Genomic DNA, 22177 nt, shown 5'->3' on the forward strand with positions numbered 1-22177 from the left:
TGTGATAGAATTTGATATATGCTGTCACACTCTCGCTGCAAGATCATCTTCCGGCACCAGATAAAAAACAAAACATCGGCACACACAAACAAAGCATGGTACTGTCTCTGCCAATGAGAACTCTTTTCTCCCCTGGAGAACAAGCTGCTATCATCGGCCTTAAATAAGCACCATAATTATGCCGACAGACCAAAGGAATGAACGGTCAATCCTGGCAACCACTATCTTAGATGATACGAGATTTAACATATGTGGCGTTCAAAGCGTACAGGATGTTTCCCATCAGGAGATTTTCCTAAACCGACAAGTGAAACCTATGTCCTAAAATGGCATCTTATAACGGCGCGAATCTCCATCCACAATTCTTTTTCTTCCCACTCTTTCTCTCTCTTTCTCTCTCTCTCTCACTCTCTACCTTCTTTCATCGAAACCTCTTTGTTGACTCTATTTGTCATCCGGTCCCCCTTCGCACGTGAGAGTTTTTTGTTTTAATTTTTGACAATTCGCACTCATGCCGGCAATGCATCAGATGAGATCTCTGGACGACTACGACATCTCGCCAAAGACGGGGTTTCTTCCCTCGGAGCCTCCACTACGAAGACTGGAAGACCCGTACTTTGCGCCTTGGGAGTCGATGATGGACGACTTTAATGGCTTGCTATTGGCGGGAAAACTTCGACAGAGTGTGCACAAGGTATCAAAATTGATAGCTCGGCTCGGGTAAAAGATTGCTCCGTGAATGGGGAAAATAGTAACCGTTCTTTCTGTGCTTGTCATTAAGATGCCGCTGCTGGATTACACTCGTCTGAAGACAGTGCAGGAATATCGGCGTGCGTTCCTTATTATGTGTATGCTGTCGCATAGCTATGTGTGGGGCAAACTTGAAAAAACTTCAGAGGTACAGCAGACAGACAGACATATCAACGCCGCGCTTTCTCTTTTCTTCCTTTCAGCCACCAGCTTGCTTGACGTCAAAGTTCCCAAATCTGACATATTCTCTCCCACGGTTTTCCCGTAGACGTTACCAGCAAACCTTGCGGTTCCATGGTCTGCCATTGCTACCCACTTGGGTCTTTGTCCTGTGGTGTGTCATGCAGCCGTCGTGCTATGGAACTACAAATTGCTTGACAACGATGGTCCAATTGACCTGAGGTATACATACTTATTCCTACGTCTTTGTTAAGGTTGCATGGCATAGTTTGCTAACGCGACACCGTCGTTCATCGTCATCACGATCCTATCTAGCAATTTGAGCGCCTTGTCTACTTATTCGGGCTCACTAGATGAGTCATGGTTCTACTTGGTGACTACAGCAATCGAGAGTGTGGGCGCACCTTGTTTATCAGCCATGATGAGCTCCATCAATCATGTGCAAAAGGGTGATTACGAGGGTCTACTTGCAGACTTGCAAACCGTCCTCACCGCCATGAAAGGGATGAACGATACATTGCAACGGATGTATGAAAAGTGCGACCCATACGTATTCTATTGGAAGATTCGTCCGTATTTAGCAGGATGGGAGAACATGGCCGAGGCGGGTCTTCCATTTGGTCTCATCTATGAAGGTGTCGACTCGTTCTGGAGTGCCGAGACGGACGAATATGCAGACATGAGCCATTTATCCGAGGCAGAGCGTCTTCTTCGACAATACCGTCGTTATGCAGGCGGTAGTGCTGCACAGAGTAGTTTGATTGCTGCGCTGGATGTATTTCTCGGCGTGGAACACTATCCCACGGGCAAACGACCACAGGTTCAGAGGCCAGATAGCCATGATCAGAAAACCGTCAATGACCGATATACGCAATTACCCACGCCTAACCCAGCTGATGAGCTCAACAAGTCGAAAGCAGCATCAGAAGAAAGTCGGCCTGTACAACCCACGTTTGTGCGTACCAACCGCAACACCTTCTTACGCGCAATGCGCATGTATATGCCACGACCGCACCGAGAGTTTCTTGAAGATCTCGAACACGCCGCCAACTTGCGCTCATTCATGATGCATTTGGATCAACAACCCAAAACAAAGCGATCAGCTGAAGAAACCATGCTACTTGAAGTGTACAACGACTGCTTAGCACAGCTCAAGTCCTTCCGCGACATACACGTCCAGATCGTCACGTTGTACATTGTCAATCAAGCGCGTAAGGGCCCCAATATTGCCCATGGTGGGTTTGCCATTGAAAAAAAGAAGCAGCAGTATCAACAAAGCGACGACAGCCAGATACAACAAGATGATCAGACCCGCCCAGCAAAGAAGGCGAAAATCAATGCGGCTGACCACAACGTACTCTACCCGCAAACTGCCCTTGAAACGTCCCCTCGTATTCGTAAAGGCTCGCTATCGGCCATGGTCAGTGATCTGTTCCCTGAACTGGGCCTGGCAAAGCACGTCGATCCGAAGACGGGTGTGGTGCGTGGTACTGGCGGTACCAACGTGTTGCCGTTTCTGAAACAGTCGCGAGATGAGACTTCTGACACTAGGATTGGCATTGCCAGTGCTCACCCGAATGGAACAACAGTGAAAAACCCAAATACAGTTGCGTCCATTGCAACAGAACCTACACCAGAACGCCGTCGATCATGGCGAAATTGGTTCATTACAAAATAGCGTTGTACAGTCATAAGGACATTTATACCTCGGCTTTTTTCTTACTCTTCTTACTATCTTCTCTGCTGTCTAGCTTACAGTGTTCCTCTTTAATTGCTTGATAACCTAACCACCCCTCTCTTCTGTCTCTATTTTCCTTTACGTTTCGAGCTCTTTATCTGTATAATATTTATCATACCATCCTCACTACCACGAAAAAACCCCCCACCCTCGCTTCTTCTTTCAAAACACACACACACACACACATACGCACACACAAAATCATCCTAACTTCTGGGAAATACGAGACGTACGATGCTTTTCTTTTGGTTGATAGTAAGCGATATTAGTTTATTATGTCGTCGAAAGGGAGAATTCGTAACATACAGTATGTTGATTCGTGTTTACCACTTCCAACGGTGTCGTCATTCCATCAAACTCCCAGTCCGGCGAGCGTGCGCTTAATTCTTCCTTCGTTGCATCATCCATATTGGGATCCGGTCCTCGGTTTTGAGCCTGCTCATTGATTTCTATCTTTATCGCTGTGTAATGCTCGCTGTCTTGTGAGCTGTTGATGATATATAAGTCGAGGATTTGCTGGCACACATCTACCAACACAACAGTTAATAATCATGCAATCAGTTACGGTCACGCTACTCCTTACATCTTCTCTGCTTACCTTCAATATCCTCCATTCTAGAACAAAAAAACTGATCCCATGGCTTATCACTTTCTAATCCCACAAACGATTTGTCTCCGTGCTTGAGCAATATGGATGCCAAAAAAATACAGCCTGCTGCAATGGTATGGGCAGGGTATTCGACGCATAATGGCGTTCGATAGCTGTCCACTGCTAAGAGATATGCCTTTTGCGCCAGCCGTTTTCCATCGAGCGTTTGAAATGCTTGTATCCATTTGACAAATTTGACGACATAGTCGTACGGATGACGTTGTTGGAAATCAAAACAGAGCGTCTCGAGCAGTAACTTTTCGTACCCAATGACCTTCCTCCGTCGTTCTTCAGAAACGTTTTCTGGATCCAATTCTTTGCTGTCCGGATATCGTACGCTGTGCGCTGCCACACATATGTCTTTTAACTTTTTGATGGTTTCTTCTATCTTGGATGCGACAAAGATACATGTCACGCTGATATCCTAAAAAGTTGGTATCAGAGATAAATGCACGGTTGTTCTTTTTTTAATTATAATGGTCCCCTTTTGCCTTTTTTTACTGGTAGTTTACCTGTGGAGGATAGTCTCGAACAGAGTAGTACAAGTAAAAGCGATGGTATAGAGCTTGAGCAGTGCTGATGGTAGCCTGGGGACTAAAAAAGAGTCCAACAACAACTTGATTAGCGATTTACCTTCTCCAGCGATCCAGCTCCAGATAACTTACAAGCCAAGTTTTTTGCCAACTTGTTGAATGAATTTACAGCTGACATTGCGCGTAAAAGCTTCTTTCGCGACACCCATTGCTTTTGTGGAATTCTTAAGACTTCCCAACGTGGCCAGCTGTCGTTTGGTAAAGTATGGTCGGAAACGTCGTTTGAATGAAAATCCCGATGTGATTCGTATTGGAGTAGACGGTGCTGTAGACGATAACGGTGACGATCCGCTCATTTTTCCTTTTGTATTGATATATGGTGAGTAATATGAGGAATGGGGTCTTTTATATCTTATTTTTTTGAAAGAAGAGTAAGCAAAATAGAGAGTGTATAAGTGAAAGGTTGGTTTTGATTTTTGCTTGACTTTTTGTTGAATAGAGATAAGCAGTGACTCCTGCTTGCCTACTCCGCAGCACTTACTAGGTGTTGCCAGTTGACCGCAATTGAGCTACTTAGTATCCATCAGCGCTTGTTATGCATTACCATCTGTCCAAGTTTCCCAAACTTGTAAAGTCCAAAGTGCAGCAGCAGCTATACATGCGTTTGAGTCATACACACTGTGTTCTTTCAAAAGGCTATTGTCTAGCCAAGTATTGGAGACAATGGGTGCTAAAAGAATAAATTTTTGTTGTCAGCTTCTCTTAACTGGAAAAACTTGTTTTATACGAGTCTGTGGAAACAGACAATGATCTCTGCATATATGATTAGTACATATAAATACGATAGCACTTGTCAACGAACAAGACTTCATTTCACAACAAACCGCACAACGTCATATCATGTTGCTCTCCAGAACGACGCGTCGTATACCGTTTTTACTGCAGCGTCGTTGTTGTTACTCACCATCGTGGCAAGCCAAAAGTGTCCCGTCCTTACGAATATATAATCATAAAGTCCTGGCTTCTCTTTATGCTACCCGATCTCCTCGACCTCAGATGACAACAGAGAAAAAATTCATCACAGCAACGAATCCAGGCAATAGCAACAGCAGTAGCAGTAGCGACAGTGTTGTTCGACAAAACGTTGGTAAAATCCCAACATATCACTATGTGCGTCCCTTGGTTCATGGCATAGTTGGTTCAGCCGCCATTTTTACCGTCGCCGGATTAGTCCAAATCATGCAACATGATCCTAAAACATCTTCTCGATGGTCGTTCCCCCCAGGTAACATCACCATTGATACGAATATAAAACCAGCTGAGGGCAGTGCAGACAGGCCCAAAGTAGGAGAGAGCAACATCATTGAAGAGGAATTGTTGTATATTCTCGGACTCAACGCAATCATCCTCGGGTTTTGGAAATTACGAGGCAATAGTACGCGACGTTTCATGGAAACTTGGTTCCAGAATCAAGTTCTTCCTCGTCCTCGACCATTGACTCTACTCACTGCTAGCTTCTCGCATCAGTATTTCTTAGTGCATTTTTTTCCAAATATGGCACTTGCGCTTGCGACTTATGGCTCGGTTAAACGAATATCAAGTGGGCATGAAATGGCAGCTGTGTATCTTTCTGCTGGCGTTATGGGATTTGCCGCTAGCCATGTCACACGACTTGTATACTATCGATATTTTATGCAAAAGCTGACGCCAAGTCTGGGAGCGAGCGGTTCAGTGGTCGGAATAATGGCTGTGGCATACTCCAACTTTGACGGAGAAACTCACAGGAAGTTGACACGCGTGGATAGGTATTGTTACGAATTCATTTGGAGAACAGGAAATTCAAGTGCTGGACAACGGGGAGGAGATGATTACAATATTCTGCTAAAACCATTTTTATCACAATTGCTAGAGAGGCGCTATTGGCGACATTGATAATTGATGTGATCGGTCTATTTATGCGGTGGAGTGTAGCGGATCATGCCGTTAGTATACATAAAAGACGCCTATCATAAATCTCACCTGACATTCCGGCTAACTTGTTTTCTTCACAAAAAAAATAGGCACATCTGGGTGGTGCAGCAGTCGGGTTCTATTATGCGAACTATGGACGTCAATACGTTTGGAATCCTTTAATTACTACGCTACAAAAAGCACGGGACTCGTTGTAGATAGCATTTTGATAAAAATAGACTTTGGTATTATTAATCCTGAAGGTTTTTATGCAATGTTTCACACTTTTTGGTTATGGACGCAATATACAGTGTAGTTGAGGGCAAGGTATGGACTGGAATCGGTGATGGTGGTGGATGTCAAGTATTTGGGAGAAAGTAGAACAAAGGGAAAGGTTGAGGAAGAAGCCTTTCTTTGTAATGAGTATGAACATGATTATATTAATAATTAATTTTCCACAGAGCTATCGGCTCAAAGCATTTGGTCGATGACTTTCTTTTCTTGAAATGATCTCTTTGATTCGTTCCCTAATCTTCACGTATCCGAGATGAACCTACGAATTTGTGTGTTAAATGACGCGTCATAAAAGGAGAAACTAAATGTAATACTGATTATCTCTCGATAAAAAAACGCACCTTTGAATTGTCATGATCACGTGAGCCGTCAGCCGTTGGTACGTAGTTACCACATATATCACAGAATTCTACCGCTGGTGACATAAACTCTGTCTTCTTCAACTCCTCTTCCAGCTCCTCCTATTAAGGATGTGTTAAGTGTTTCGCGACTAGAGAGACAAGCTACTGTATACTTGACCCTTGTGTTCTCGTACCTTGGCCCTTTGTCGTTTCTCGTCCTTTTTGTGTAATTCTTCCAAATTTGCAGCTATGGTACCCTTACCCTGCGTTCCGTCTATACGATACATGTCAGTAACATTAATTCACTTATGCCTTATATCTAGCTTTCTATAATTCCATCCACCGATACTTTACCAAATACTTCAATGTCATTCGCCTTTAACAGCCAAGCTTGAGTTGCGCCATCCAGTTGCCTTTTCTAATTGTATAAAGTGTATAAGGCAGCGTAAATAGGATATAAGAAGGTAGCTATTTACAGCAGCAGCATCAACGAGCACAGGCTCGCTTACGTTACCAGTCGTTCCAGCTTCTCTGTCGTTGGATGTACGCGCTGTATCAACCCTTTCCAACCTGGAGAACCCTGGTCACGGTTGTGGACAAACGCGTACAAGTTCTTCTCGTGTTCATAATGTAAGGATTTGCTCGGATCGAGGCTGATTTCTTTTTGATATTGTATTCTGCATTGCGGGTTGTGTTCCCTTGTGCAGTGTCCATTGGCCTATTTTTCGCGGGGAGCAAGGTTTGTACGCGTGTGTGTGTGTGTGTATGTGTTAAAAACAAAACCCTGTTCCTGATAAAGTAGCAGTAATGCTGTGCACAGTTTTATACCGATCCTCTATATATGCAAGGAAATGAAGAGAGTCTGTGTAGGTTATTGTTTCTACCTTCTTCCGGGATGAAGTAGTGGCTTCCTCTCATTTAATTAACTTACATTACCAATTCATTAGGGCAGAAACCACACAAGTAGTCAACACAAATCTTCGGATCGCGGTATAATGGCCTTGATGTCGGTTTGTTCACTGCACATTGTGAATTTCGGGTAGTAGTGTTAGTAGACGCGCATATGAGTCGTAACACTAGGAGGTAGTACGCGTGTTTATCATGACATACTTGCTGGGGAAATTAGTGCTTTAGTGGAAAGATAGAGAGGGAAACTTGTTGGAGCTTTAAGCAACTTGCAGCGTCAAAATCCTGCAATCGTTGCACCAACAGGCTGAAAATTCTTGCCCACCAAAACTGGTGCATCCTCATCTGTGTGCTATAATATCTTGTCTGCCAATGACAGCTTCTATTTCTCCAGCAAATGCCTGCTTCTTTTTTCCATGGGACGTAGGTTGCTCTGCGAGTCGACCCCCTTTCTTTGATTCGCTCTCTTATGACCATGCTAATAATAATGAATACATTTGTTTGTTTTGTGTGTTGTGTCAATATTGGTAGTGATGTTGGAGCACATATACTTTAAGTAGTCAATGTGTTATTACCTATAAAATATTAAGCTCTGGCATTTAATGTAACCTCTTTTAACTACACAAAAGCAGTAGTTAACTTGATCTGTTACATAAAGAAAATACACACTTTGACACAAGCTCGCATATACAGTATAGTGCTTTCTCGATAGCGCAGTAGCAGTGGGAGGTCAAGTGAGAGACAACAATTGATCGCAGACCTCTAAATCCCCAGCTTAGCTATATGTGCCAGTCAACCATGGCTTCGTAATAGCTTTTACGTACACCATTGCAAGAATCATTAAAAAGGAAGATTCTGTTCCGTGTTCAGCAACTGCAAAAATAAACATTCTACATGAACAATCGAGAGTATGTCTTACTTTAAGGCCTCAGCTTAATAAACCCGAACTTTTTGTAGTTATACGTAATGGAGGCGAGAGTGTTCCACATAGCAAGATATGGCTTAGTATAGTCATAACAGTAGCCCCTGAGGGCAACCAACGGGTTTGGTTAGTAAAGTTACAGCAATGGAACCTCTTTTGCATGAATTTCCGACTGCCCAGCTGCAAAGCAGGATATACCACCTTCAGCAATAGGAATAGCTTTATCCGATGAAAACCACCTCCATTACTTATATCTTTGTTTCGTTCTCTAATTACTTGAAGTATTGCACTCGCTACTGATGAAACACACTCATCAATTCCACTGTCACCTCTAAACAAAGTGCAGTCGTCGTTGGGGGGAGTGTGTTCTCCACCCCCATCTATGCCCATGGGCATCAGAAATCGGATTAATTCCCCAACCCCCAATTTTGTTTCCATGAATGGCAATCCGCTACAGTCAATTTCCACTCTTTTATTTTTATTGAACCAGCACAAAGAGAACTAACCTTGTACCACTTGCGCTTTACATGGTTACTCAAAAGTCGCTACAGCAGTTTCATACGCTTGCGCTTCATTTCTACTGCCATGTCTTTAGTGACAGTGACGACAACCACCACCACGACAACAAATCTCCTCCTGCAACTATCACCGTTCTCCTCAACGACCTCGACGCGGTGGAAGCACCTGTAAAAAATGTACCTGATCAGGCAAGGAAGCTTCTCATTCATCACTTTGCTTCATTTCCGACTCTCAAGGAATTGCAGCTCCAATCTTTTACATACAGTCAGAAAAAAAACAAAAGTTAACGTTGTTGGAGAAATCCCATCCTATATTTTAGCAAGTTATTGACATTATTATTGCTGGATGCAAAGGATTGACAATAGATCACGAAGCATGTCCTGCCTTTTGTAAATTCATGTTTAAGGCGTGCGCAAAACAGGCAATTCATATTTTCCTGACAATCATTGCTTCTCGAAAAAGAACTGTTTCTAAACGAGTTTGTGTATGCAGATCCGGTTGACGAGTTTGCGATCGTCCCAGTTTGAAATATGCATTACGTTTTTACTCGACGGACTCGAACGAACCGAAACAGCAGCTGAACTTCGCGTCGATATGCTTCGAGCATTCAGCGCATTGGTATTTGAAAATGCGTCGAATGCAGTCAAAGTAAAGTCTCACCAATCACTGATAAAAAAAAATGTTTGATTGAAAACTGATCCATAAAGTTTACTCATGCACTCTGTGTATGTGTCGTTTTTAGCACTATCCCCGAGTATCAAATCTACTACTTCAACTGGCAAACCGATCTACACGACCACTTGAAGTTCGGCGCATGGCTATCAATTGTATCGGAAATAGCTGTGCTAATGCTGGATCGAAGCTACAACCGTATTATGCAAGTTACTATCAAGCACTTTTAGCGAATGTGTGTGTGGTTGAACATGGATCACACGGTACCATGATGGTCGCATCATCTTCACTGGATTTCACCGACTCAGCCGTTCGCAAAGTTGCCAGCAGCACTCTACGCGCTCTTCAATTCGTCTTGTCGCAAGATAGGACATTGGTGACCAACCCGCTATGTGATATCATTCAAATTGTACAAAAGTTTATATTTACTAGCGTCTCGACGCAGGCATATAACGCGATGCGAGAAGAGGCACTGCCCACTACCCCACGAGGACGTGTTGTCCGGCTACAGCAGCAACAGACCAATCGACGGCCATCGCAGATATCATGGAGATCTATGGAACCTAGAACAATTGGGCTGACAAGTTCGGATTCTGAGTTATCTGATACAGCAGACACGACCATGGCAAATCCACGTCGACAGTAAGTGTTATTGTTGAGGTGTTGCGTATACGGCTAGATATCAGAATTTGTTAACGCTGATATTTAGGAGAGACGATGCGAAAATACGGATCAACGCATTACTTTGTCTTGCTGCTATTGCCAAGGTATATCACATACATTACCTTATAGTTGTCACTTTGTTATCTAACGTACAAACATCTGTTTAGACATCATCACGCGCATTATACCCCCACTGGCAAAAATTTATCCCTGATACATTCTCCATTTTCCTCAGCAACAATACAGACCAGCATGGCAATCTCTTTCCAACACTCCAATCCGATAACCAGCCGCTCTCACTATTTACGCTTCTCTTATATGACCCAACCGTGACTGTACGCACTGCTGTGTGCAACACACTGATTGCCATGTTGGACGGATCTAAGCAATATTTGAGTGTTGCATCTGAGCGGTAAAAAAGCAGAACATCTTTCATCCGTATGTTATGAAAAGAATAGCTCATACTCTTTTATAGAGACTCAAAGTCATCCTTCACCTCATTATCCGAACGTATTGCGTCAACCCTTCGTGATTTCCATGCAGCCATAATCTGTGCGTTGGAAAAAGAACAACAGCCTCAAGTTCTTGCTTTGATTATGAAGTTGGGCTGTGTTTTAGTGGTCAATAGTCCTTACGACCGACTGGCAGCTGGCTACGTAGCGAATTTGTACAAAACTGTGCTGAAACGATGGCCTAGTGGATGTATGTTACTAAAGAAAGATGGAAAGGCGCAAAAGAATACACATTTAATGGGCTTTATTTAGCGACGACAATCCGGACATCAATTCTCGCTGTTGTTTCTGCAATTCTGGAAAAAGGCCCGGTCGAACAAGTTGCTCCGATGTTAGGCTCGGTCCCTTTAGTTGACCTTTTACTGGAATCCATGACAACAAACCAGGATGCTGAGTTGGTTGCCATGACATGGCAGACACTAGGCATACTTGCTAAATCTGACCTAGGAACAACGCGGTAAGTAACTAAGCTGCATACCCTATAAAAATTTTTGCATAAACTGACAAAAATCACATGAAAATTTAAAATAGCAGCGACAAGTGGCAGGTTATTCAGGAGCAGTTCGAAGAGGCACTCAAAAACCAGGAAACGACAATCCGAGTTGCCGCATTAAAGTTTGCTGAATCTTATGCAGCTTCCATGAAACCTAACGAAAAGATGGTACGGCCCTCTAAAAAAGCATGTAGACAATGAATTTAATCATAAGCATACATAAACTAGGGACAATACAAAACTTGGTGGATCACCATGCTTGAGAAACACATTCAGTCCACGTGTATGGACGCAGATGCACCTGTGCGTAGCATGACTTGCGACTGTCTTGCCAGTATGTCCAAAAATGTCTACGAACGCCTTCCACCACCAAACCAAACATTGGCGATTACCCTGCTACTGCCACTGGCAGCGGACCAAGATACAAATGTGCGTGCTGCTGCATGTCGAGCACTGGGCGTATTTGTATTATTTCCAACCTTACATGAAGATCCACTCTTTGTCTCTGATATGGCATCAGCAGTATTGGAACAAATGGGTGACAAGGCCCTTCTGGTACGAGCCAGGGCGAGTTGGGCGCAAGGCAATTTGTGTGACGCGTTGGTTATGGAGAGGTAAGGGCAACAAGAAGTACAACAACCCAGAGTGTGGGGTTTATGTTTCCTTTTTCTTAATGTGAAAATCAAACATGCGGACAGTGAAAAACCAGAATTTGATATACGCGAATGGGTGTCGATGCAAGTATGGGCGGACATCTTGACGACCGCAACGTCAGCTGCATTGGATAACGACAAGGTAGAGGGCAAGGTTCTTTAATAATAAAGAGAGAAGGAGAGAGAGGAGAGGGAGACTAGGTGCCAAGTGTGCTTTGGCTGATGTAAAAACGGAAAGCTACGATCGAATGCAGTACGTTCCATTGGCAGCCTTCTGCGTATCACCCCGCATGACTATTTTGGGTTTGGACGAAACCTCCAGCTCGTGAAAAAGGCCATGAGCGGGGTGACCAAGAACATTGAATCAGGGTCATTGAAGACACGGTGGAACGCGTGCCATGCAGCGAGCAACATGCTCAAGAATCCAGAGTTTCCTATCGGTGACAGCGACCGGCATCCGTGGACAGACGCCCTATACCATGCGTTGATACAATCGGTACGACAGTGTCGCAATTACAAGGTCAGAATTAACGCCTGTCTTGCCCTGGCAGCTCCTCAAGAAAGATCAAAGTATGGACAGCAGTTCGATGCCGTCGTGCAAGCAGTCCTTGGGGCGTGGGAGGCGTGCCATAAAGAAGAAGAGAATGAGTTTCAAGAGTATCGGTATAAGGAGCAGCTCAAAGACCAGGTACACACTGTTTATCATTATACGATGCGCTGCTGCAAAGAGAGAGAGAAAGAGTGTGTGTGTGTGTGTGTGTGTGTTGTGTGTGATATCTCAACAAAAGAAGATTAAATGCTCACATGATTGGATTAGGTACGTGAGGCATTACATCACATCCAAAATCTACAGCAGCCGCCCTAAAAGAAAGCCCTCAAGGATCTTCACGTGCGGTTGCACACACTGTCCTTTGATTTTTCTGTGTGCCAAAAAAATAATAAAGAGCCGTTTCGCTTCTTTTTTTTCCTTTCTTTTTATTCGTTCAACCTTTCTCCACACACGCACACTTGTTCTTCTCTCTTTCTCTCCCCCTTTCTTATCTCTTTCTTTTATATATCTCCACCCCTTACATTGTGCGATGCCAAACGTCTTGTCCACTTTGGCGGGGTCGCAATGGGGTCCTATGCTGAAACAATGGGCACGGACGTACATGACCCACAGAGATTCCGTGCGGCGGGGCCTTGTTCTTTTATTCCTTGTGCGTACATTTTTGACTGTCAGACAAGTCGTGCGACGGTTCCAGCGAGAACAAAAGCGACCAAGCAAACCAAAGCTTACGACTACAGAAGACAAGCCAGCCAGAAAGCGCAAAGTTGAGGTACAGAGCTTTTCTCTAGATGATACTACCTGGAGAAGCTTTGTTGTGCCTAACAGCATATGTATATCTTCTAGGTGGATATGACGTTTCTCAAACAAATCCAACGGCTACTATCTATCGTCATGCCAGGGCTTCGATCCAAAGAATTCTTCATGCTGGTCATTCATTCAGGTTTTCTAGGTAATCGAACGTTTATGCTCGCTGTTAAAAATAGCAGGATATATGTCATTGATACCAAAGTGTTTATGTCATAGTCTTCCGAACAATCTTGTCGGTCTACATCGCCTCTTTGGACGGTCGTATCGTAAGCGCTCTTGTCCGTGGCAAGATGCGGGAGTTTGCGATGGGCATTGGCTGGTGGATGTTGGTGGCTGTACCAGCGACATATACCAATAGCATGGTAAGCAATTGCTGGGTTTTGAAGGGGGATTACATAAGTGAGAGAAAACTCAAGAAACATAAAAACTACAGTTATCGTACATGCAAAGCAAACTCTCGTTGGCTTTCCGCACACGGTTGACGCACTTCATCCACAAGCAATACATGAGCGACATGACCTTCTACGCCGCAGGCAACCTCGACGATCGTATCAAGAATGCCGATCAATGCATCACTGTCGACACAACCAAATTCAGCAACTCACTAGCAGAACTCTACTCCAACCTGGCCAAACCCATCCTTGACGTCTTTATTTACAACTACCAATTGACACGTGGTGTCGGTTTCGAAGGTGTCTTAATAGGCACGATCATCATCAACCTGTCCTCAGGTACCATGCGTCGCTACACCCCCTCATTTGGCAAGATGGTGGCAGAAGAACAACGATTGGAAGGCGAGTTCCGATTCGGCCATTCACGGCTGATTGAAAATGCCGAAGAAATCGCCCTGTATGAAGGCCAAAAGGTGGAAAAGAGCGCATTGGACCGATCCTACTATGCCTTGATCAAACACGTCAACCGCGTCTTCAGACTGCGCGTACCTCACGGCATGCTTGAAGACTTTGTCATTAAATACTTTTGGGGCGCATGCGGTCTCGTCTTGTGCTCTGTGCCTGTCTTTTTTAAAGTCCCCGGCTTGTCCAGTACCGATATTGGCGGCCGTACCGAAGGCTTTGTGACCAACCGTCGGTTGTTGATGAGCTCATCCGATGCGGTCGGTCGTATTATGTATGCTTACAAGGAAGTGACAGAATTGGCTGGATACACAAGCCGTGTGACAGACTTGCTCGATGTGTTTGAAGACGTCAAGGCCGGTCGCTACCAGAAGCGACTGGTGTCGTCTGCATCCACCGAAAACAATGCAAAGCAATTGGAGGGTCGTGGCAAGATTGAGCAGAGCGAGAACATTGAATTCATTGATGTGCCTATCATCAGTCCCAACGGTGATGTTCTTGTCCCTCAGCTTAGTTTCCACGTCAAGCCTGGTGTAAGCTCTAAATTTCATTTTGGGATGGATTGGTTTACTTGGTTTATACTCATATTCTTTTTCTCCCTTGTAGATGCACTTGTTGATCGTTGGACCTAATGGATGTGGCAAATCGTCCTTGTTCCGTATTCTGGGAGGTCTGTGGCCTGTCTATGGCGGTACCCTGCACAAACCCCACCATCGCGATATCTTTTATATTCCCCAGCGACCCTACCTCTCTCTGGGTACTTTGAGAGACCAGATTCTCTACCCGGATACCATTGAAGACATGAAGCGTCGTAAGGCATTTTCATGTTGTGTGCTACTATCGAATATATATATATATTATATTCTAGCTGAAAACTCATAATTCCGCCGTTTACTGCAGGAAATGTAACCGATAATGATCTGCTTGAGATCCTCAAGGTGGTTCAAATTCAACACATTGTCGAACGTGAAGGTGGATGGGATACTGAGAAAGAATGGGCTATTGCGTTGTCCGGTGGTGATAAACAACGTGTAAGTTTCAACTTGTACTTTCTCTCGTAATTTCGAAGCAAACAAACCTTCACATATTATTTTCTTTGTTGTAGATCGCCATGGCACGATTATTCTACCATTCCCCTCGTTACGCTATTTTGGATGAGTGTAAGCTCTTTTTTAACATACGAAAAGGCATTATCATGATCCATCTCGAGAATAACACTAAAGTACCTTAGGCACAAGCGCTGTGAGCATGGATATTGAAAAGATCATGTACACACACGCAACAGGTAATAATAATAATGATGATAAAAGATGGGTGCGAACGAAAGTCGGTCCTGGTGATAAGTTGGCTAATCTCTGGGATTGCTATTTTTAGCACTTGGCATTTCCTTGTTGACTGTGTCGCATCGTCCATCCCTGTGGCAATACCACAACTTTATCTTACAATATGACGGCCAAGGTGGCTATGTATTTACTAAACTAGACGCCCAAAAGCGTTTGGCACTTCAAGAAGAAAAGAACGCTGTAAGTGTCCAATAGTTTGAGCAATAGACGGTGTAAATGATGCTTATCTATGATTCCAATCTTTATAGATCGAACAAAAGTTGATAGAAGTACCCAAGATGCAAAGCCGATTACAAGAGCTACGAGAAATGAAGGCTGCTGCTACCAATGCTTAAACACTTCCAATATAGCAATGACAATACATATTTTAATATTAATAAAGACATATATCCAGGGCCCCCTTTTGCTTGCTTTTTACATCAATATCGCGCCATAGAGTAGCTACATTTTACTACCATGGAAAAAATCGATCCTCGATTAACGATCCACCGCGCTGTTGTAGTAAGGGCTCAACAACAAATCGCGTGAGCCCAAGGTTGCAATGGAGAGTGGTAAGGAGAGGGAGCTTGACAATTAGCTGGGGTACGTTGTGGATGTCTGGATCAAGGGAAACTTCAAGATATTTCAAACGGTTGGATCCGTCACTGCTAGCGTAGCGGTCGAAGCCTTGCGCTGTGTATTCATGACACGGCCCTCCCACAGTCAAATGCTCAAGTTGTGTACACGAGCTAGCCAACGTTGTCAGTACCGTATCAGTAACATTGGCACTATATGGAGCAAGCAGCTTATAATTATAAGCTGCTGTCACCTCGAATGGATCGTGGATGATGAGCACCTGCAGAGCTGGACACCGCATCAATAAGGCGCAAAACGACGATTCAAAAGCTGGCTCATTTTTGGTCGGCATCATCGTATTTCGAAACAATGATTTGCAGCACAGCTCAAGCTGCCGTAAGTGACAGATATGACGATTCAGGAACAGTCGTGGCGTAAAGATGCGCAAGTCATAGTCTACCGATAGTAGTTCCACAGGCTGGTGGTGATGATGAACAAGCTTTTTCAAAAACTGGCAGACGTCGTTTAGTTGTGCAAGCACGTGTCCATCCTGGATAACGAGACCAGTGCTACTACGACTGGCACGTATAGAGGTAAATTGGGCACCTTTGGATATACAGCAGATTCGAAGGTGATGACAAACATGGCTTGTCACATGCAACAGCTGTCCGTGATTGATTTTGTCCCGTGAGTCAAGGTAGAGTGATCCCAGATTGGGACATTTCTGTAATAGCTCGGCAAGTAAGGCTGTGTCGTTCATGCCGCAAAATTTCAGTGAAGTCATCATGCGAAAAGTGGTGGTTGGATGGAACGTCCGTATCTCTCGGCGTCGCATCATTGTGGGTAGCGATGTCCTGACAAGCTTTTTAAGCGGTGGCTGGTCGTCGTCGTCTTCGTTCTCAATATCGTCGTCGTCAGCGATGATGTGCGATGTGAGCTTGGTGCTGACATAGGAAAAATACGTTATGTTGACGCATGCATCAAGTACCAGGCCGAGCACTTCTTTGGAAAAATCGACATCCAGAAACGAGAGCTGCATTAGCGGTGGACTAATGGATTGAATGACACGTGCAAGTAACGGCACGATAGTTGTTGTGTTTTGCAGTGTCACACTCTCGAAATCTATCACGGACATAATAATATTATTGTTATAAGGGTCGCTACGCCCACTCAAAACCAACAGAAGCAACAACAGACACATGTGAAAAAAATTCAACGTACGTAACGAGTTAACTATTTGACATTCAGAATGCAATAGAACGGTCAACAGACCTTGTATGTCGCGTGCCTGTTTTCGCACAATACGCAACTCTGAAGAATGATGATCTTCTATCACCATTGTTCGTTTCCAGAAATCGGGCCAATCAACAATAGCATAGAACCAGGACTCACAAACATTGGCGCATTGGAGCAGATCAGAAAGTGAGAGCGTGTCAAAGATAATGCCAAGGATATCGTAGGGCAATAGCGGCGGCGTTTGTCGGTTGTGTTTCTCAGCAATGATGGCCATGACTCGTTGTTTCTCGCGCTTGAGTGAGTCATAACCGTGATGTGTCTTTGGGTAAACGAGCCGTAGACCTGCACTGTATACGGCGGATGCGGCGCGCCATTTGCTTTGCTGTTGATAAAGCTGGCCGGATAAAAGATAGCCTTTGGCGGATGTCGGCGTCTGCCGTATCAGATCATCAGCGAGTGTCTGCGCTTCCCGGACGTTGCGACTTGTATGAATACGGGTTTCGAGACGTGAGCGGTGAACAGATCGCAGTGTTGCAAGATCGGCGGCTTTCTGAAAAAGCGTGTACATTGTTTTGTTTTGATAGAGTTTCTCCTGAAAAGAGAGAAGAAAGGAAAAAAGAAGGACTAGAAAAAAGAGAGAAAAGTTTAAAGGCGTATTATGCTATATATCTTTGTGTGACGGTAAAAGGAAGGATGGACGGACCACATGACGTGTGATCAAAGTTCGTTTTAAGATGTAGGCTGAAGTAGTACAAGCTGCTGTTTCCTTATTATTAAGAGTAAAAAGAATGAGCTGTTGGTCACTTGCATAAGAGATCTTACAGACAATGTGGGGAACGGTATTCTTTGGGCCAGACGTTTATTCTGATGATATGCGAAAGTTTGTTTCCTATGTAAGATTGGTGTTATGCAAAATATCATAGAGATCGGCTGCTAACAGTTGATGTGTCGCAGTACTTGGATGCCAATCGTCCCACCATATATAACTAGTTTTCGAACAGTTCAGCACAAAACTCTGCACAATTTCGAACAGGGGGAAAAAAGTCTAGCTGCTTACTTGAATTTGGAGCTTAGACATTGCTTAAAATCGCGAATGCAGGCCTGGGTTATATCTGCAAATCCGTCTGTGTCCTGCAGCGTGAAATATTTCTCAAAGAGTCTGCGCGTGTCGATGAATCGAATTACACCTTGTGCTAGTGCTCGTAGTTTATCGTTGAAAGTGTCAATCAAAGATGACAGTGCATCGGATGTTCCGAGATGCTGTGTAAAAAGCGGAAGATGCTGGATAGGTGCCAGCCCTAACACCAGTAAATGTTCATGGGGGAGCCTTTTCTAAATATTTAAGCTTGTTGTGAGTACTCTGTTTTTTTTCGTTATAGCGGAAGATATTATAGTACCATTTCGTTGGCTATTGATTCTATAATGTTGTCCAAGAGAATATTCTGCTCCGTAATATTGGACGTGGCTACATAAATGTCGTGAACGTCGTTGACTCCTGTGTGTTTCGATTGTGCATTGTAAATTTTGAGCTGTTGATGCTGCTGGCCTGAGTACATAAAAATTGAATTACTACCTGTCCAAATAATGTACAATGTCTCTTGATCATCAAAGCTCGTGCAGCTCGTATGAAACTCTTGGATTTGCTCGCTAACGTCAGGCACGGCTCGAGGCAAAATTGTCTATAGTGGATTGCTGAGCTCTTTGTTTCTCTTCTTCCTCCAACTATATGCCAGACCCAATCTCGCTACCTACATTATTTGCAGTTGCTCCCGAATAGGCATGATTGAACAGATCAGTGCCCATAAATGCTGATAAATACTCATTCCATGTTGGTCCATTTGTCATGCGTCCTCGCTAGAAAGTGGAAGATTTTCATCAGAGAACCGAAGAGAAAATGCTCTTTTGTGCATCATAACTTACATAATCACCAAATGCATAAGATGTAAAGTTTAATGGACCTTCCCTAGAAATATGGTTTTCCTCCAGTTAATCTCTTTCTCTTTTACTTGAGAAAAAAAGGGAGCATGAAAACTGACCCGTTTTCGGACCAAGAATCACCAAATACTACAATATTACGATATAGATCTTGGTAGCATGGACGGCTTGGGCGCAGTGCCTTATAGATTGGCGGGAACACAGAGAACGGTCCGCTGTCGCAATGAACTGTATATCCATACACATTTGTGCTCGTTATTGCTACGAGACAAATGAGAAAAAGTATGCACACTATTTTACTCATGAAGTGTAGACCAAGAAGCCAAGACGAGGTAAAGAGCGAAAGAGAAACTAGAATATATTTAAGTGGGGGTTTTCTTTTTCTCTCTTCTGGTTCAGTGATACACCAAGTCCGAGACTTATATTTGTACATTGTATGCACGGTATGATCACCGGGTCCGGCGAAATTGAATTTTTTTGTTAAGGAGGTACATTTGTATTGTTGATGTTATGTAAGGACAAGCCAAAAGAAAAAACTTTATTGTTGGTTATACAATAATTATGATTTTAAACCCGACCTGTCATGAAGAAACCAGGCCCATAGTATATCGTATCACTGTTGCTACTTTTATAAGTGATAGTGAGTTACAGGGGCGCACAAATGCAAGTCAAAGCCGGAAAAACTGAGGAACTTGCCTCTTCAAAATCAGAATAAGATTCGATTGAAAAGCCCCTCCTACTCAATACTTTTATTGACTTTAAACAGAGGGAGCTCACGACGGATACAATCAGATAGATATGATCAATCTTTTGACTGGCACAACGTGCGAATTGATAACACAGCTCATCAATATTTGGTGAAAAGCACATACTTGTTTGCATATCTTGTAGCATGAAATATAATATGGTTAGCAGCTCTATACCAATTTATCGGTTGAAAATGTGCTTTACGAAACAAGAACTGAACGTTGAACCCGCTAAAAATCCTCTTCTAATCAACATTGGGTCAGCAAGTACAAGGATACGTAGCTAAACGATATGGGAGAAGTGTATACGGTATATATAAGAGGAGTACTATATATAAGGATTCTCAGACCTTCTTAATATTTAATGTCTATCACGTCTCAAGAAGCGCTAAGACTAGAGAGGACATACTGTTGGAGTAATACCATTTCTTCTCTTAAAGAAAAAAACATAACATGTTCGTTAGGACACAATCACGCATTACTGGAAAATATAAAGATGAGCCACAGCCATACTTACATTACCATTCGCTCTACTACATGTATGTATGCTCACATGCTTTCTTTTCCATATCACAATCCCACAATCACAGAACACTGCTAACTTTTTTAAAAAGTGTTCATTGTATACCATCATTACAGCTCTTTGTGATACATCAACCGTTTTCATGCATCTTAATCTTCCTGTTTCTCATTGTTATCCAGCACTTTATAAGATTGAAATTTCGTGTACGCATATACTGCAGCAAGTAATACAAGCCTATTCTTTGCCGTTCTTGACAAGCAAAGCTTGCAAAAAGTGACGACCGTTGGGATCGGCAGAATTCTCAATGGTATTGACGTTGCAACTAGGCCTAGAATTTCGTGTTGAGGAATTTATTTATTTTCGCTCTCCCTCTTTTTCTTTTTCTCCCCGCTGTTTTTTCTCTCCGGAAGATGCGTTCATTCAGTGCATTTTGTGGTAAGCGAAGATAAAGCATACTAAGAGAAATTACGAATGCGGTTACTGATTATCTTTCCCTCTAGTATTACTGGGCTTATGCGTGATACTATGCCTACAGCAAGTGCGCGCTGATGATGGTAAGGAAAAAGAGAGTAGGAGAGAAAGCAAGAGAATAGCATCTAACTGCTATCGTATTTCCATGGTTGTTTACAGGCACCATGCTTCTGCCCATTTGGAACCACCCAACAGATACGGCGAGTGGCACAACCAATCCTGCTCCTCAAGCCACTGCCTGCGCTCATCCAGGCCATATTGCTCTTACTTATGTAAGTGATCTCCTAAGAAGGAAGAGGAGAGTATCCATACTGACCATTTACTATCGATTAGAACGAAGGACCTAGCGACGTCACCGCCAAAGTGTTGAACGGCCTGAAGGCTGGTCAGGCCAAAGCAAGCTTTTTCGTAAATGCCACATGGCTATACACACAGCAGTATGCCATGATTTTGCAGCGTGCCTACAACGATGGTCATTTGATTGGCATGACATACCGTGCTCCGGGCGATACCACAGATGGCATGACAGACGAACAGATTCGATCCGACGTGACAAACTCGGCCAAGGTCATCGAAACCTTGATTGGTGTTGCACCAAAATATATCCGTTTGCATTATACCCAGCCGGAAGATACTCGCTTGGAGAATATTGTCCGTGATATGGGCTATACCTTGGTCTACTACAATTTGGACACCCAGGATTACAACTTTAAAAGCAATCCAAAGGGAATTGCAGAATTATACCAGACCACGTTTGATAAGCAACTGGATACTTACGATTCCAAGGGTTCGTTTATTTCTGTCCAATATGATATCCCTGATACTGGCTCGTGGCAGGCAATCTATGATACCATTAATCAGGTTGACACTGCTGGTTACAAGTTGGTGCGATTGGATGGCTGCTTGAATGATAAGCAACCCTACAAAGAATGTATGTCGTCCTTTTCGGAATGTCATAGTGTGTGTGTGTGTATACGTGTGTGTGCGGGGGAAATTTTGCTAACTATAGAAAATATAGCTGCATCATCAAAGAAGGCCATTAGCGATAAGCACTCGTTCGGCACATCGGGTTACAAGGAAGGGCAAGTTCACGCAGAAAAGCCTGCCAGTATGATGAATGATGATAATGCTACTAGTGATAGTGGAGAGGATGGTTCCACCACTAAGAACGAAAATACCGGCTCTATCACAGTGTCGAGCTGGATCTCTTTATTCATCTTTGTGCTGGCCATTAACGTACTAGCTTAAATAATGATATTCTCCCATATTTCACCCATACTAGTTTTTTTTCTTTTACTTCGCGTATATATCCCAGTAATAAAGTAATTTCTAAGGCAGAAATGCTATAAAAGTGGGCTTACAAGTCATGTGAACGAGCCGAT

The 22177-nt window shown here is 43.5% G+C and overlaps 10 protein-coding genes across 10 annotated transcripts; 6 read left to right on the plus strand and 4 right to left on the minus strand.

Annotated features, from left to right (window-relative positions):
• The first annotated feature begins 364 nt into the window (after positions 1-364).
• Positions 365-2859, plus strand: BDB00DRAFT_805303 (Indoleamine 2,3-dioxygenase). The gene is made up of 4 exons (XM_053122183.1): positions 365-694; positions 782-898; positions 1019-1152; positions 1246-2859. The coding sequence occupies exons 1-4, from the start codon at positions 512-514 to the stop codon at positions 2606-2608; spliced, it is 1797 nt and encodes a 598-aa protein (XP_052983438.1). The 5' UTR covers positions 365-511; the 3' UTR covers positions 2609-2859.
• On the minus strand, positions 2778-4336 carry BDB00DRAFT_805306 (cyclin-like protein). The gene is made up of 4 exons (XM_053122184.1): positions 3983-4336; positions 3830-3911; positions 3267-3741; positions 2778-3195 (listed from the first exon to the last, which is right to left on the minus strand). Exons 1-4 carry the CDS (start codon positions 4204-4206, stop codon positions 2942-2944), a joined length of 1035 nt encoding a protein of 344 aa, XP_052983439.1. The 5' UTR covers positions 4207-4336; the 3' UTR covers positions 2778-2941.
• Positions 4337-4906: 570 nt separating this feature from the next.
• On the plus strand, positions 4907-6018 carry BDB00DRAFT_868636 (uncharacterized protein; the record flags this gene model as incomplete). Its single annotated transcript, XM_053126488.1, has 3 exons — positions 4907-5655; positions 5760-5832; positions 5911-6018. 3 exons carry the CDS (start codon positions 4907-4909, stop codon positions 6016-6018), a joined length of 930 nt encoding a protein of 309 aa, XP_052983440.1.
• A 22-nt stretch (positions 6019-6040) lies between these two features.
• BDB00DRAFT_805314 (uncharacterized protein) lies at positions 6041-7718 on the minus strand. Its single transcript, XM_053122185.1, has 7 exons — positions 7546-7718; positions 7372-7454; positions 6950-7153; positions 6790-6853; positions 6630-6709; positions 6436-6555; positions 6041-6353 (listed from the first exon to the last, which is right to left on the minus strand). Coding segments are annotated over exons 1-7 (642 nt in total). The 5' UTR covers positions 7547-7718; the 3' UTR covers positions 6041-6263.
• A 1072-nt stretch (positions 7719-8790) lies between these two features.
• BDB00DRAFT_881731 (uncharacterized protein) lies at positions 8791-10533 on the plus strand (the record flags this gene model as incomplete). Its single annotated transcript, XM_053128101.1, has 6 exons — positions 8791-8949; positions 9102-9203; positions 9275-9430; positions 9525-10096; positions 10164-10221; positions 10285-10533. 6 exons carry the CDS (start codon positions 8791-8793, stop codon positions 10531-10533), a joined length of 1296 nt encoding a protein of 431 aa, XP_052983442.1.
• A 90-nt stretch (positions 10534-10623) lies between these two features.
• Positions 10624-12727, plus strand: BDB00DRAFT_18444 (armadillo-type protein). The gene is made up of 7 exons (XM_053116387.1): positions 10624-10819; positions 10882-11086; positions 11161-11290; positions 11351-11736; positions 11821-11917; positions 12014-12463; positions 12593-12727. The coding sequence occupies exons 1-7, from the start codon at positions 10714-10716 to the stop codon at positions 12638-12640; spliced, it is 1422 nt and encodes a 473-aa protein (XP_052983443.1). The 5' UTR covers positions 10624-10713; the 3' UTR covers positions 12641-12727.
• Positions 12728-12731: 4 nt separating this feature from the next.
• BDB00DRAFT_805320 (ABC transporter transmembrane region 2-domain-containing protein) lies at positions 12732-15759 on the plus strand. The gene is made up of 10 exons (XM_053122186.1): positions 12732-13094; positions 13169-13274; positions 13349-13494; positions 13566-14519; positions 14593-14797; positions 14887-15017; positions 15092-15146; positions 15218-15271; positions 15361-15509; positions 15578-15759. The coding sequence occupies exons 1-10, from the start codon at positions 12855-12857 to the stop codon at positions 15662-15664; spliced, it is 2127 nt and encodes a 708-aa protein (XP_052983444.1). The 5' UTR covers positions 12732-12854; the 3' UTR covers positions 15665-15759.
• Positions 15760-15780: 21 nt separating this feature from the next.
• Positions 15781-17688, minus strand: BDB00DRAFT_784919 (uncharacterized protein; the record flags this gene model as incomplete). Its single annotated transcript, XM_053120502.1, has 2 exons — positions 15781-17006; positions 17106-17688. The coding sequence occupies 2 exons, from the start codon at positions 17686-17688 to the stop codon at positions 15781-15783; spliced, it is 1809 nt and encodes a 602-aa protein (XP_052983445.1).
• A 321-nt stretch (positions 17689-18009) lies between these two features.
• Positions 18010-18965, minus strand: BDB00DRAFT_868641 (GDSL lipase/esterase; the record flags this gene model as incomplete). Its single annotated transcript, XM_053126489.1, has 5 exons — positions 18010-18106; positions 18178-18452; positions 18518-18615; positions 18694-18799; positions 18873-18965. 5 exons carry the CDS (start codon positions 18963-18965, stop codon positions 18010-18012), a joined length of 669 nt encoding a protein of 222 aa, XP_052983446.1.
• Positions 18966-20734: 1769 nt separating this feature from the next.
• Positions 20735-22043, plus strand: BDB00DRAFT_936389 (uncharacterized protein; the record flags this gene model as incomplete). Its single annotated transcript, XM_053129229.1, has 5 exons — positions 20735-20759; positions 20825-20878; positions 20955-21067; positions 21129-21726; positions 21814-22043. 5 exons carry the CDS (start codon positions 20735-20737, stop codon positions 22041-22043), a joined length of 1020 nt encoding a protein of 339 aa, XP_052983447.1.
• Positions 22044-22177: the final 134 nt, after the last annotated feature.

The sequence above is a fragment of the Zychaea mexicana genome (genome assembly GCF_025766255.1).
Source record: "Zychaea mexicana strain RSA 1403 chromosome Unknown BDB00scaffold_10, whole genome shotgun sequence".
In the NCBI taxonomy this organism is placed as follows: Eukaryota; Fungi; Mucoromycota; class Mucoromycetes; order Mucorales; family Lichtheimiaceae; genus Zychaea; species Zychaea mexicana.